General features: G+C 41.8%; 1 protein-coding gene across 1 annotated transcript; it reads left to right on the top strand.

Moving 5' to 3' along the window:
• Positions 1 to 838: 838 nt before the first annotated feature.
• LOC139366280 (neuronal acetylcholine receptor subunit beta-2-like) lies at positions 839 to 10,094 on the top strand. The gene is made up of 4 exons (XM_071103578.1): positions 839 to 979; positions 1,133 to 1,287; positions 7,458 to 8,466; positions 8,699 to 10,094. The coding sequence occupies exons 2-4, from the start codon at positions 1,151 to 1,153 to the stop codon at positions 8,852 to 8,854; spliced, it is 1,302 nt and encodes a 433-aa protein (XP_070959679.1). The 5' UTR covers positions 839 to 979; positions 1,133 to 1,150; the 3' UTR covers positions 8,855 to 10,094.
• The last annotated feature ends 5,621 nt before the right edge of the window (positions 10,095 to 15,715 follow it).

Raw genomic sequence — 15,715 nt, 5'->3', positions numbered from 1 at the left:
TGGACAGACGCCCACCCAGACCCTCCCCTATGGGTTTAGGTGTGCGGCCGGGAGTCCGCAACTTTGGGGGGGTACTTTCACGCCCTGGCCTTAGTATTTTGTGTTTTCTTTATTATTTTGGTCAAGCCAGGGTGTGACATGGGTGATTATGTGTTTGTCTTGTCTAGGGGTTTTGTAGATTAATGGGGTTGTGTTTAATAGAGTAGTCTAGGTAAGTCTATGGTTGCCTAGAGTGGTTCTCAATCAGAGGCAGGTGTTTATCGTTGTCTCTGATTGGGAACCATATTTAGGCAGCCATATTCTTTGAGTGTTTCGTGAGTGATTGTTCCTGTCTCTGTGTTTGTTGCACCAGATAGGGCTGTTTCGGGTTTTCACGGTTCTTGTTTTGTATATTGTTCGTATTTTTATCTTTTATTAAAGATGTATAAAGATAACCACGCTGCATTTTGGTCCTCCTCTCTTTCACCTGAAGAAAACCGTAACACTGGAAGGGTCATAGAGTATATTGCACACATTCCCACTGTACTGCGATGATGACATTAGGCCAGTCTGAATATGTACAATCAGAGTGTTTTTGGTTGCTCCTGTTTATGTATTTGGCTTGGAGTCCACTTTGAAAGTTCACACAGTGGTCAAAGATTAGTGCACTTGAATCGCTGAGGATCAAATGCGGCTGTGGGGCAACATGGCATGTTGTCATGAAAGTTAGTTTAAAACTCCTTTTGGGGATGTTTTTTGTGTATGTACGCCTTTTCTGCCAGTTACATAGCTGTATCCCTCTCCCTCTGTCTGTGTGTTTGTGCCTATGTGTGTGTGTGTGTGTGTGTGTGTAGCTGCCTTGGGTGCGGAGATAGAGGAGCGACTGGTGACCTACCTGCTGTCTCCAGAACGCTACAACAAACTGATTAGACCTGCTGTCAACAAGAGCCAACAGGTCACCATCCATATACAGGTGTCCCTGGCCCAGCTCATTAGTGTGGTGAGTACACACACACACACACACACACACACACACACACACACACACACACACACACACACACACACACACACACACACACACACACACACACACACACACACATGCACACATTCGCTCTCATGCTTCTCTCTGTCTGTCTGCCTGTTGCAGAATGAGAGAGAACAGATCATGACCACCAACTGCTGGCTGACTCAGGTATGGAATGACTACAGGTTGATGTGGGACCCAGAGGAGTATGAGGGCATTAAGAAGGTCCGCCTCCCATCTCAACACATCTGGCTGCCTGACATCGTCCTCTACAACAAGTGAGTGAGCTGTGTGTGTGTTTGTGTGTGTGTGTTATGTGTAATTATAAACTGGGTGGTTCAAGCCTTGAATGCTGATTGACTGAAAGCTGTGGTATGTATTTGTGTGTATACCACGGGTATGACAAAACATTTATTTTACTCTTCTAATTACGTTGGTAACCAGTTTTTAAAGCAATAAGGCACCTCTGGGGTTTGTGGTATGTATATACGATGGCTAAGGGCTGTATCCAGGCACTCCGTGTTGCGTCGTGCGTAAAGACCAGCCCTTAGCTGTGGTCTATTGGCCACACACCACACGCCCTCGAGCCTTATTGCCGAAATATGATCCATGTTTATATATCAGACACTATGTGTTATAAATGTATGCAGTAAAAAGTACATAATTTTCTTCGAGAATGTAGTGAAGTAAAAGTAAAAGTAGTCAAAAAATATATATAGTAAAGTAGATACCCCAAAAAACTACTTTAGTAAAAATACTTGAATGTACTACTTAAGTACTTTACACCACTGAAATACTGTATGTTGACTGTGTAAATTCCTCTGTCTGTATTCTGTCTGTACATTTGTCTATTGCTGGCAGCACTAATTCACAGGTTGCCATTTATTGTCATGAATTTTGCCCTGTTGGCAGCTCTGCAGAGTGGTCCCTAGCTGGCAAAGCCACAAAGTCATAAAGTCATTGACCTAACCCTAAGCTTAACCCTAAACTTAACCACACTGCTAACCATAATGCATAACCCTAACCATAAATGAAGACTAAACAGCTTGTATTAGTTTAAATGAATTTTTACAATACAGCCAATTTTGATTTTGTAGCTGGCCCATCTTGCAGAAATCGTTAATTCTTATTCTGGGTATGTGTCAATGTACTTGGCAACTAATAGTGATTCTGGTTCTAATCTGAGCCTCAGCTAACCTAAGGTCTTCAGGACAGGAGGGAGGGCTAAAGTCAAGATGTGATTACTGTAATAATTTGGAGGGAGGGAACAGGAGACAGAGGTGAGGGCTTAGAGAGAGAGGGGATTGATGAGCACTGTTAAATCTGCAGAGAGGAGATTTGGATTATGAAACTCCTGTGTGATGTGTGTAATCAGAGGCCAGGTCAAGTGGCTGTGTGATGTGTGTAATCAGAGGCCAGGTCAGGTGGCTGTGTGATGTGTGTAATCAGAGGCCAGGTCAGGTGGCTGTGTGATGTGTGTAATCAGAGGCCAGGTCAGGTGGCTGTGTGATGTGTGTAATCAGAGGCCAGGTCAGGTGGCTGTGTGATGTGTGTAATCAGAGGCCAGGTCAGGTGGCTGTGTGATGTGTGTAATCAGAGGCCAGGTCAGGTGGCTGTGTGATGTGTGTAATCAGAGGCCAGGTCAGGTGGCTGTGTGATGTGTGTAATCAGAGGCCAGGTCAGGTGGCTGTGTGTGTGTGTAATCACACTCCTGGTACTCAACACCACCACCATGGGAGTTCTGTCCTGATCTAGTCTTTCTGGACTTTAGCTTTTATAGTGGAAATAAGGCAAATTATTTTAGTTGTGAAGAATCATGTGAAATATGGAAGTGCAATATAATTTATATTTGATTATATTGGGCTGACTGGTCAAAGTGTGACATGGTGAGGTTGGAACCAGGTGCAGAGAAGAGACCAGATGAGGAATCAGTGGTTAAGGATAAACATAAATACGTTACTGCGAAACAGTAGCTGCAGAATCACAGTACACTGGGGAAAAACAACAAATACTAAGTCTCAAAAACGACACACGCACGGTAAACAATTCAAGCTTCTGCAAAGGACCACAGAAACACACCTCTTTTAACAGGGACACAATCATGAAATAATAAGACACACCTGAGTTCAATAAAAGTCTCTAGGGCGGTCTCTGCCGCCCTCTGGTGCCAGGAGGAAGCATGACACAAAGTGAAAATAAATGATTTCATTTTTGCATGCATGAATGTGTTTAGTTGACAAATGTTTGATTGACTATGAAGTTATTATATTTATTTGGATATTGAGTAATGGATGTTTTCAGGAATAGTTGTGTGGGTATCAAGGTGTAGCTGTACTGTAGTTGTTTGGGTCAATGTCACAGCCAAACCTTTATATCTCAATGTGTTGGAAACCTGGTCTGGTCTGCGGGTTGATAGTTACAGTTGTTTGGGCATGGAGGTAGTTGTTTGGGTATAGAGCTATAGTTGTTTGGGTATAGAGCTATAGTTGTTTGGGTATAGAGCTATAGTTGTTTGGGTATAGAGTTATAGTTGTTTGGGTATAGAGTTATAGTTGTTTGGGTATAGAGTTATAGTTGTTTGGGTATAGAGTTATAGTTGTTTGGGTATAGAGCTATAGTTGTTTGGGTATAGAGCTATAGTTGTTTGGGTATAGAGTTATAGTTGTTTGGGTATAGAGCTATAGTTGTTTGGGTATAGAGCTATAGTTGTTTGGGTATAGAGCTATAGTTGTTTGGGTATAGAGCTATAGTTGTTTGGGTATAGAGTTATAGTTGTTTGGGTATAGAGTTATAGTTGTTTGGGTATAGAGTTATAGCTGTTTGGGTATAGAGCTATAGTTGTTTGGGTGTTGAGCTATAGTTGTTTGTGTATAGAGCTATAGTTGTTTGTGTATAGAGCTATAGTTGTTTGGGTATAGAGCTATAGTTGTTTGGGTATAGAGCTATAGTTGTTTGGGTATAGAGCTATAGTTGTTTGTGTATAAAGCTATAGTTGTTTGGGTATAGAGCTATAGTTGTTTGGGTATAAATCTATAGTTGTTTGTGTATAGAGCTATAGTTGTTTGGGTGTTGAGCTATAGTTGTTTGGGTATAGAATTATAGTTGTTTGGGTATAGAGCTATAGTTGTTTGGGTGTTGAGCTATAGTTGTTTGTGTATAGAGCTATAGTTGTTTGGGTGTTGAGCTATAGTTGTTTGGGTGTTGAGCTATAGTTGTTTGGGTGTTGAGCTATAGTTGTTTGTGTATAGAGCTATAGTTGTTTGGGTATAGAGCTATAGTTGTTTGGGTATAGAGCTATAGTTGTTTGGGTATAGAGCTATAGTTGTTTGGGGTTGGAAGTAGTTGTTTGGGGTTGGAAGTAGTTGTTTGGGTATAGAGCTGTAAAGAGACTTTTAACCATCTGCATATTTTGAACAGGAGTATATTTATTGCGTAGAGCAGCGTGTGTGTGTGTTTGTGCTTAGGAGCAGAGCAATGTGATGGCTGGATTCCTCCTGACCTGCTCTATAATTGATAACACTTTTATGTATAATGTATAACACCTGCGGCCTGGTGAGAATCTAAAATCGAAATCTCAGCAGATTCAGACATGTCCTGTGACAGGGGTGTCTGATGTAGTTTCCCCCATCCCTGTCCCTGGTCCCCAAGCACAACAACCCAAATGCCCAGTCAACAACACCAGCTACCATATCTTCCTCTGTCTTCTCTTCACCTATGCTAACCGCCACCTCTCACCAATTTCTCTCCCGTGTGTTTATTTGTATGCATTTATCTTCTTCTATGTGTTTCTCTTCTTCTTCTATATATTGATCTTCTATGTATTGATCTTCTATGTATTGATCTTCTTCTTCTATATATTGATCTTCTATGTATTGATCTTCTTCTTCTATATATTTATCTTCTATGTATTGATCTTCTTCTTCTATGTATTTATCTTCTTCTTCTATGTATTTATCTTCTTCTTCTATGTATTTATCTTCTTCTTCTATGTATTTATCTTCTTCTTCTATGTATTTATCTTCTTCTTCTATGTATTTATCTTCTTCTTCTATGTATTTATCTTCTTCTTCTATATATTGATCTTCAATGTATTTATCTTCTTCTTCTATGTATTTATCTTCTTCTTCTATGTATTTATCTTCTTCTATGTATTTATCTTCTTCTTCTATGTATTTATCTTCTTCTTCTATGTATTTATCTTCTTCTTCTATGTATTTATCTTCTTCTTTTATGTATTTATCTTCTTCTTCTATCTATTGATCTTCTTCTGTGTTTCTCTTCTTCTTTTATGTATTGATCTTCTATGTATTTATCTTCTTCTTTTATGTATTGATCTTCTATGTATTTATCTTCTTCTTTTATGTATTTATCTTCTTCTTTTATGTATTTATCTTCTTCTTTTATGTATTTATCTTCTTCTTTTATGTATTTATCTTCTTCTTTTATGTATTTATCTTCTTCTGTGTTTCTCTTCTTCTTTTATGTATTTATCTTCTTCTGTGTTTCTCTTCTTCTTCTATGTATTTATCTTCTTCTTTTATGTATTTATCTTCTTCTTTTATGTATTTATCTTCTTCTTTTATGTATTTATCTTCTTCTTTTATGTATTTATCTTCTTCTTTTATGTATTTATCTTCTTCTTCTATGTATTTATCTTCTTCTTTTATGTATTTATCTTCTTCTTTGTTTCTCTTCTTCTTTTATGTATTGATCTTCTATGTATTTATCTTCTTTTATGTATTTATCTTCTTCTTTTATGTATTTATCTTCTTCTTTTATGTATTTATCTTCTTCTTTTATGTATTTATCTTCTTCTTTTATGTATTTATCTTCTTCTGTGTTTCTCTTCTTCTTTTATGTATTTATCTTCTTCTGTGTTTCTCTTCTTCTTCTATGTATTTATCTTCTTCTTTTATGTATTTATCTTCTTCTTTTATGTATTTATCTTCTTCTTTTATGTATTTATCTTCTTCTTTTATGTATTTATCTTCTTCTGTGTTTCTCTTCTTCTTCTATGTATTTATCTTCTTCTTTTATGTATTTATCTTCTTCTGTGTTTCTCTTCTTCTTCTATGTATTTATCTTCTTCTTTTATGTATTTATCTTCTTCTTTTATGTATTTATCTTCTTCTTTTATGTATTTATCTTCTATGTATTTATCTTCTTCTGTGTTTCTCTTCTTTTATGTATTTATCTTCTTCTTTTATGTATTTATCTTCTTCTTTTATGTATTTATCTTCTTCTTTTATGTATTTATCTTCTTCTGTGTTTCTCTTCTTCTTTTATGTATTTATCTTCTTCTTCTATGTATTTATCTTCTTCTTTTATGTATTTATCTTCTATGTATTTATCTTCTTCTTTTATGTATTTATCTTCTTCTTCTATGTATTTATCTTCTTCTTTTATGTATTTATCTTCTATGTATTTATCTTCTTCTTCTATGTATTTATCTTCTTCTTTTATGTATTTATCTTCTTTTATGTATTTATCTTCTTCTTTTATGTATTTATCTTCTTCTTCTATGTATTTATCTTCTTATGTATTTATCTTCTTCTTCTATGTATTTATCTTCTTCTTTTATGTATTTATCTTCTTCTTCTATGTATTTATCTTCTTCTTTTATGTATTTATCTTCTTCTTCTATGTATTTATCTTCTTCTTCTATGTATTTATCTTCTTCTTCTATGTATTTATCTTCTTCTTTTATGTATTTATCTTCTTCTGTGTTTCTCTTCTTCTTTTATGTATTGATCTTCTATGTATTTATCTTCTTATGTATTTATCTTCTTCTTTTATGTATTTATCTTCTTCTTTTATGTATTTATCTTCTTCTTCTATGTATTTATCTTCTTCTTTTATGTATTTATCTTCTTCTTCTATGTATTTATCTTCTTCTTTTATGTATTTATCTTCTATGTATTTATCTTCTTCTTTTATGTATTTATCTTCTTCTTCTATGTATTTATCTTCTTCTTCTATGTATTTATCTTCTTCTTTTATGTATTTATCTTCTTCTTTTATGTATTTATCTTCTTCTTGTATGTATTTATCTTCTTCTTTTATGTATTTATCTTCTTCTTTTATGTATTTATCTTCTTCTTTTATGTATTTATCTTCTTCTTCTATGTATTTATCTTCTTCTTCTATGTATTTCTCTTCTATGTATTTATCATCTTCTTCTATGTATTTCTCTTCTTCTATGTATTTATCATCTTCTATGTATTTATCATCTTCTTCTATGTATTTCTCTTCTTCTATGCATTTATCTTCTTCTTCTATGTATTTATCATCTATGTATTTATCTGTGTTATCTCTGACTCCTCCTCTCTCTCGCCACCCATGCTGTCTTGTCTCAATACCGATAGGAACTATGAGGTCTCCTTCTAATATGTATCTATCTGTGTATGTGTGCTGGTTCTGACTCCTTTCTGTCTTGTCTTCACCTCAGTGCGGATGGGAACTACGAGGTCTCATTCTACTCCAACACGGTGGTCTCCAACAATGGAGAGGTGAACTGGCTGCCCCCCGCCATCTACAAGTCGGCCTGCAAGATCGAGGTCCGCGACTTCCCCTTCGACCAGCAGAACTGCACACTCAAGTTCCGATCCTGGACCTACGACCACACGGAGATCGACCTGATCCTGCTCAGTGATTTCGCCAGCCGTGACGACTTCAAGCCCAGCGGTGAGTGGGACATCGTGTCTCTGCCGGGACGGAAGAACGAAGACCCCTCTGACATCACCTACCTGGACATCACCTATGACTTCATCATCAAGCGCAAGCCACTGTTCTACACCATCAACCTCATCATTCCCTGTGTCCTCATCACCTCTCTGGCCATCCTGGTGTTCTACCTGCCCTCTGACTGTGGAGAGAAGATGACTCTCTGTATATCAGTCCTCCTGGCCCTCACTGTGTTCCTGCTGCTGATCTCCAAGATCGTCCCACCTACGTCTCTAGCTGTCCCTCTCATAGGGAAGTATCTGATGTTTGCCATGGTGCTGGTCACCTTCTCCATCGTCACCAGTGTCTGTGTGCTCAACGTGCACCATCGCACGCCCTCCACACACACCATGCCCCCCTGGGTCAAACGTCTCTTCCTGCACCGCCTCCCCTCCTTCCTGTTCATGCGTCGGCCGGCCAGCTCCAACATCCGAGAGAGGTTCCGCCAGAAACACCAGCGGCCCTCCTACTCCGACCTGAAGCTGAGAGACGGGGCAGTGGCCCCGGCCGCGGGGGGAATGGGGGTGGCAGAGGGGTCTGGGATAGGCAGGGCCGACTCCTTCTATGTGAATGAGGAGTCGGCCAAGCGGTACGGCTGGAAGATCAGCGACCTGTCGGAGAACACAGAGTTCAGAAAGAGGATGACAGTGAAGTGTCACGCAGACGTTGAGGAGGCTGTGGACGGGGTGCGCTATGTCGCCGAGAAGATGAAGAGTGAGGACAATGATGAGGGGGTGAGTGTGTGTGTGTGTGTGTGTGTGTGTGTGTTTGTGTGTGGTGGAAGGACTGCCTTGAGATGATATGAGCAGAAACCGCATACACAACAGATACATCACACTTACAGTTTCTTACATTTTGTATGTCTTTTCACTCAGAGCCCTTTTAATAGTTTGGAGCCGACAGTATTGTGCTTCTATTGTCAAAATATTATTAATTGTGTATCGCTCTTTTTGTATCCTGCCACAGGTCATCGAGGACTGGAAGTATGTTGCCATGGTGATTGACCGGCTCTTCCTGTGGATATTTGTGTTTGTGTGCATTACTGGGACTTTGGGGCTGTTCATGCAGCCCCTCTTCCAGAGCTACAACACACCCACGGCAGACGACCTGGAGCAGAACTGACCTATGACCTTTGACACGAAACCTGACCCTGGCGCCCCCCAACACCCCCATGAGGAACAACCGCCGCGAGTAAAACAGCTACTTACCAACACCTTGAAACAGAATTGTGTTATTCTGACACACTCGCATACTGTACGCACACAGCACACCGGCCGCCACCACACCAACCAATGCCCCTCAACCTCCCCTCTTAACATGGGACAGAGCAACCCCACCAACCCTAGAAAATGGGTCTGTTGTTTTTCATTTTATTTCTGCATTTAGTTTGAAAAGGGGAACCAATCTTTTCTGCAGAGTTCCAGAATAATTTGCTGAGCCCAAAGATCCCCACACACACACACGCACGACGAGCCTGACCCTGGCCAGAAGACGAGGACAGAGCCTCCAGTCTCTGCTACAGAGAAGGACAGCTCCTCCGTGTGTCCTCGTCCAGTGAAGCACAGACACACAGACATAACTCTTGCCTTCAGACAAAGAGGGAGAGACACATTTCTTTAGACAGGAATGCCAGCAGGCTTGTTATTTTGCTGTGAAACGGGAAGCCTTGACTGTCTCCCCTCACGCTACAGTGTGTTGACTGAGTACTACCCGTGCAGTATTCGGGACTGCTTCTGGCCCCAGGTGGTCAGTCACCTGATGGTCTTTCAATGCGTTAACATGAGCTTTTTTAGCCTACCGGGTTATGTGTGTAATTTTACGTTCAAAATGGTTGTTCTTATGTGTTCAAAGAGGGTGGGACCAACGGGAAGCTAGCTGTTAAGTAAATACAAAATGACCATCAAACTGTTGTCACTCACCTTTGCTTCTCTTAAAGGTACAGTACGCCGGTGTAAGAAGTGTTCATTCTCACAAGGTTTTCCAGGTAACCAGCAGCTGTACACAAACTCCATAAGCAAACCGGTCAAACTGAACAGCGTTTGGCTCTGCACTAGCAATCTTCCAGGCGGTATAAACACTGCTCAGTATTTTTTCAGAAATCTTTAACCTAAGTCTGTGTTCAACTTCTTTATTGTGACTGTCATATATACACTCTGTCACTGCTATAAATGCTAGCCAAGGGAAGGCATACTGTACACATTTCAAGTGAAGAGTTTTGTTCTAATCTCATGTATTTCTTTTTATCAGTGTAAAGAAGGGGACATGTGTTTTTCTTCCGCTGGCCAGTTATGTGACCTGTTTTGGTTTGTCGTTCTGGACGGATGTATTCTGGGTAGCGCTCAGAATTACAGGAAGTAACAATGCTGATGTCATGTCAAAGAAGTCAATAAAAGGAAACAACAACGGGATGAGGTTCTGGAATGTGGTCCTGTGTGGCTCAGGAGCGTGGGTTTGATTCCCACTAATACAAAAACATATGCATGCATGATTACGAGTTTGGCTAAAAGCGTCTGCTAAATGGCGGATATTATTCTGTTTTACATAATCCTGTTGATACTTTTCTCACCAGGGTTTTTTACACAACATTATGAATCAAGATTATCGGACCCTGCGTTGTACCCTCATTATAAGAGCTGACTGACCATATGACAAACCATATCCTCGAGCTCTTTCTTTTTCCGAAATGAACCTCACAGATGGTTCAGTACGCTTTGTTTCCGGATAATGTTGACTCACAGAATTAAGCAGATTCTCCGAGCGGTTGGAGTCTTTGTTACCGTCGGACGAAAGGCAAGACGTTTCAGGAATGCGTAGCTATGGGCGGTTTTGTGTCTCGTCTGAATTGTCTGGCGCTCAGGCTAAATGTTAGTCAGCTGATGAAGAGTTCATTAGAAAGCGCTCTGAAGTCAGAACCCTTCATGTTCGGGTTAAGCTGGCAGAGATGAGACGCTCTGACTAACTCATGCTGACACACACACACACACACACACACACACACACGTGCGTGCCCACAAAACGAAAATGTGCACACGCTAGTCTGGAAGTAGCAAAATGAGGAGAGGCAGCTGGTATAACATTAGCCTTCATCAACTTGGATCTGTCTATGTTTATCTGTTCTGGAGAGGAAGTCTTAAATCATAACCTAACTTTCAGTGTTTAACATTCTAGATGACATTTGTATGTGGGCCTGTATATGTCTCTGTATGAAGTTTGTCTGGTTCCATCAACATAGCCTTTATGGTTGGGTTATGTGGATAAACAGACTGTTTGAGATACCCCACTTCTCCCTATATGCATGTAGGTATGATCCATAAATTAAATATAGTGACATCTACATCAACTTCCATTAACAGAGTGGCTGGGGTGGGGGTGGGGGTGGGGGTGGGGCTTCAAGAGGGAGGCAGCCTATTGTTTACATATTTCTTATATATCCTTCTCCAAATATTTTAATCAGTTATTTTGTGCATTAGCTTACAGTAAGTCTGCCATTTTAAAACCTGAACCTATTCAAAACTATATATACAATATATCAGAATTTGATTAGTCAATTCAGTTCCTCGTTATCTAGTTATTTAGTGCTAGCAAAAGGATGGGTTACACACACACACACACACACTTTATGGCCTTGAGCCTAGAGATGAGCAGACCGTGTGAAGGCGGAGATGAGAGGAGTCATATCGAGTCAGTCGAATGATGAATCTCAGTCATAAAGACTAGACGTCGTTGGCCCACTGCATCTCCAACCAACCTGACTCACTGAACTTCACAGGGCATTTCACTCTGCTCAGAGATCAATACCCCACATCTCTAGTTTCATAAACACACATGCACACACTTTATCAGGCACACTCTTATTCCATGGTACAGTATTTTATTTGGTTCTGTCCATTCTATTTGTGCAGACAGAGTTCTCTTATTTTGTCGCCAAAGTGCCCTGTCTTGAACTCTGTAAAGAGACACCATGATGAGCCCCCAAAACCCCAGTTGCACTCTGCATCTTCTGCTAGACATGGTTGGAGAATTTATATCCACCATTCTGTCCCCAGTCGATATTTATGAAGTACATTACTGCATGTGTAACTGCTGAGTGGCTGGGACCATAGCGCATCACTCTACCTCTGCCTTCCTGCCACCTCCCATCACAGTGAGACCTGGGGAGAGAGGGAGAGAGTGATGGACCCATGGCCTCAGACACAAAGACATTTTTATTGCTGGTAAGGCTTGTTCTATTAAATCATACAGCACTCATCAAATATATATAGGGTGCTCTTTGATTTTGTGTGAGATTGAACATCTACTACTGCCAACTAGTGGCCACATCAGTCATGACATGATCCCGGAGGTGAGACTGGAGGACACTAAGAGGACACACAACACACCATGAGAGAAGGAGGAGGAGGAGAAGGAGGGGGAGAGAAGGAGGAGGAGAGAAGGAGGGGGAGAGAAGGAGAGAAGGAAGGGGAGAGAAGGAGGAGGAGAGAAGGAGGAGGAGAGATGGAGGGGGAGAGAAGGAGGGGGAGAGAAGAGGGGGAGAGAAGGAGAAGGAGAGAAGGAAGGGGAGAGGAGGAGGAGAGAAGGAGGGGGAGAGAAGGAGGAGGAGAGATGGAGGGGGAGAGAAGGAGGAGGAGAGATGGAGGGGAGAGAAGGAGGGGGAAAGAAGGAGGAGGAGAGAAGGAGGGGGAGAGAAGGAGGGGGAGAGAAGGAGAGGGAGAGAAAGAGGGGGAGAGAAGAAGGAGGAGAGAAGGAGGAGAGAAGGAGGGGGAGAGAAGGAGGGGGCGAGAAGGAGGGGGAGAGAAGGAGGAGGCGAGAAGGAGGAGGAGAGAAGGAGGAGAGTAGGAGGAGAGTAGGAGGAGGAGAGAAGGAGGAGGAGAGGGGGAGAGAAGGAGGGGGAGAGAAGGAGGAGGAGAGAAGGAGGCGGAGAGAAGGAGGAGGAGAGTAGGAGGAGGAGAGAAGGAGGAGGAGAGAAGGGAAGAGCCATGAAGGGACAGGTAAATACAGGCTGGAGGAGATGTGGTCCTGTGTGGCTCAGTTAGTAGAAAAAGAGAGAGGCAACCGAAAGAGGAAAGCAGAAAGGAGAAAGGTGTGAGGGAAGTGCAGGAGGGTTGTGTGTGAGAAAGGAGAGAAAAACGCAGTTTAATTAGCAGTGATGGCTTTAATCAGATAACTCTGGTTTGAGCAGCCAGGGACTTTGATTGGTTGCTGGCGGCAACAGGCCACATGGCAGCATGACTAATTTTCAAAAGCATTATAACTGGGGAGTAAACATCGGTCTCTGGTCTGCATGTGAGTGACAGGCTGCCTGGGCTGTGGGGTGGCAGGAGAGGCCAGGGGGAGGGAAGGAGAGGAGAGGAGGAGGAGAAGATGGAGGAGGGGGAGAGTGGTTAGGGGAGGTTAAGAAGGTTCTGGAGAAAAGCTGTGTGTGATTGAACCAAAAGCCATACTATCTTACTACAGGATACAAAATATAAAGAGGAAAATTGCACCATTCGAGAGTTAGCAGTGTGTTATGTGAGGGTTGATACTGTGCAGACTCTCTTTTAGTCTATTCAGAGAGTAAGTAATATGCTGTGTGAGGGTTGTTGACTGCGACAAACTGTGTCCCCAAATGTCCCACTGCCCACAAATATGGGAATGCGCTGTCCTTTCAGCACCTCGGAGTGACTACCACCAACGTACCTGTCAGACTAACGCTGTCCATTCAGTGGTGCTGATGTTTCCTGGTGAACACACGCGCTAGTAATCATCTGTACTTCCTCATTTTGCCATTGTTTAGTCGGTTTGCTTTGTTTGCGATGCGTCCTTGTTGAATGTAACCAACATCATACCTGATTTATGCCTTCCATTTCAATGCATTCTGTTGATTCATCTGTCATCGCTTGCATTTACGGGTCAGCTGTCTAGTGTACCGATTGCTTTCCTTTTGAAGTTGGCCTTGTTTTAACAGGATGGCCTTTTTACTTTACTGGCTTTAATACATGCACATGTATGTAGCGTCTTTGGAGTGTGATTAGAGCAGACCCTAGCTGGATCCCAGGGTGTAGATATTAGTAATATCCTAGCAGGCTGTAGATAGTTACAACGTTCCAGAGATGGAGGGGTATTTTTGGAGAGAAGCGACCTGGAAAACGTATCTCCGGGCAACTAGCTTTCCCCCTGGTTACCGCCTTATGTAGGGATGAGTCTAAGTTTAGCCGACACTGGGCTTGGAGGTGAGGCAGGACCAGAAGGAAAGTGTGTGTGTATGTGCACCTGGAAATAGAAAAGAATACCCAGTCAAGACTATAGGGAAACGGTTGAACATTTCAGCTGCACTGGAATGCTCCTCACCCCTCTTCTTCCCGTCGTCTATCGCTAACATCTTCTCCTTTGTATTCTCTGCCCTCCTTTCTTTTCTTGTTTGCTCCACTCATCCATCTCTTTGTTGTCCTCTCATTGTGTATAATAAAGTCATGAGTTTTGAGGTTCCCTGTTGTCTCCTTGTTGTCTCCTTCTGTTGAAATTGTGGCAGAAAACATTCTGGCTGAAAAAATGTGAATAGCACTGTTCTAGAGGATAAACATGGAGACCATTTTCCTGTGTAGGACAGGGATGTCCCAAAACCCCAGACAGAGAGAGGGAAAGAGGCAACGAGAGAGAGGGGCATTCAAATATTCAAAGCATTCAAATATATGCACTTACTGTTGTGGATAAGAGCGTATGCTAAATGACTAAAATGTAAATGGAAAGAACAGAGAGCCGAGAGAGAGAGGGTAAGAGAGAGAACGAAAGAAAGGAGACACAATAGAGAAAGAGTAGAGAAAGCAGCACAGATAGAGAGAAGCAAAGAGAGAAAGTAGGAGAGGTAGAGGGAGCGAGACAAAGCTTGAGAGTGTGGTGCTGATGTGTTTCAGTAAGCAAAGTCCTCTCTGAGTCCCCTTGCTCTAAATGCCTTTGCCCTTTTCCTCTCCCTCTGTCTCTGCCTACTCTCGCCCTCGGGGTCCATCTGCTGTGTCTGAGCCGTCTAAGTGGATGCCTGCTGTTTTTAAATAGCAGTGGAGTCTGGGCGCCGGCTGTGTGTGCAAAGGGAGATATAGAGAGTGTGTTTGGAGAGTGTGTTTTTCCCGGCTACACTGTATGAATAATAGCGGCATGGGGATATCCCCTCGCATTGCACAGTGTCCTGGCACCACCTGGCCCACATGGACACGACACTGGAGAAACATACATTCTCTATGGAAGGTCTCACTCCTGCTCTGCTGACCTAACTAACCCATGTCCCTTCATGTGTACTTTTCCAACTCACTAAACTCTCTTTCCTGATCTCTGTGTGTGTCTGTCTCTTTCGCCTGGTCGGAGCGCTGAGTTGTACTTTAGCTGAAGGTTAAACACAGGCTGTCCTTTACCTTAGAAAGACAGAGCAATCGGATGTTGGCACGCAAACACACACACATTTATTCTGTTCATCGCCAATGGCCATAAGTTCACGAGGCATTTGGTGGTCAGTGATGCGAGAGGACATTGCTATGGTTGATCAACCCATAATGGAAACTAAACGGTTCAAATTCATTAAGCAGAACATGAGAGAACATATTCAGGTCTCATCCTCACCAGACTGGAATACAGGCACTAAAACCTTAATGTTGGGATCTAATTGACTGGAATACAGGCCCGAAAACTTTGATGTTGGGTTCTAATTGACCGGAATACAGGCCCTAAAACCTTAATGTTCGGTTCTAATGACTGAAATACAGGCCCTAAACCTTAATGTTAGGTTCTAATTGAAACCTCAGAGATTTTGAAGAAAATAATTGAAGAAATGAGACCCTTCCGTTATATTCTGCCTGGTGCCTGTGTTCATCACGGAGATGAAACAGAAATGGACACCTGTGTGGGATCCCTAAATGACAAGAGTCTATTGATGCACCTGTGCATCAATCTAAATAACATAATAAATCCCAATCAAAATCCGTCATTAAGATAGAGGTCTCTTTTTTGCATGGGCTG

The sequence above is a fragment of the Oncorhynchus clarkii genome, chromosome 14, assembly GCF_045791955.1.
Source record: "Oncorhynchus clarkii lewisi isolate Uvic-CL-2024 chromosome 14, UVic_Ocla_1.0, whole genome shotgun sequence".
Taxonomy (NCBI): Eukaryota; Metazoa; Chordata; class Actinopteri; order Salmoniformes; family Salmonidae; genus Oncorhynchus; species Oncorhynchus clarkii.
The sequence above is the reverse complement of the archived record's forward strand: the minus strand, read 5'-3'. Positions and strand labels throughout refer to the sequence as shown.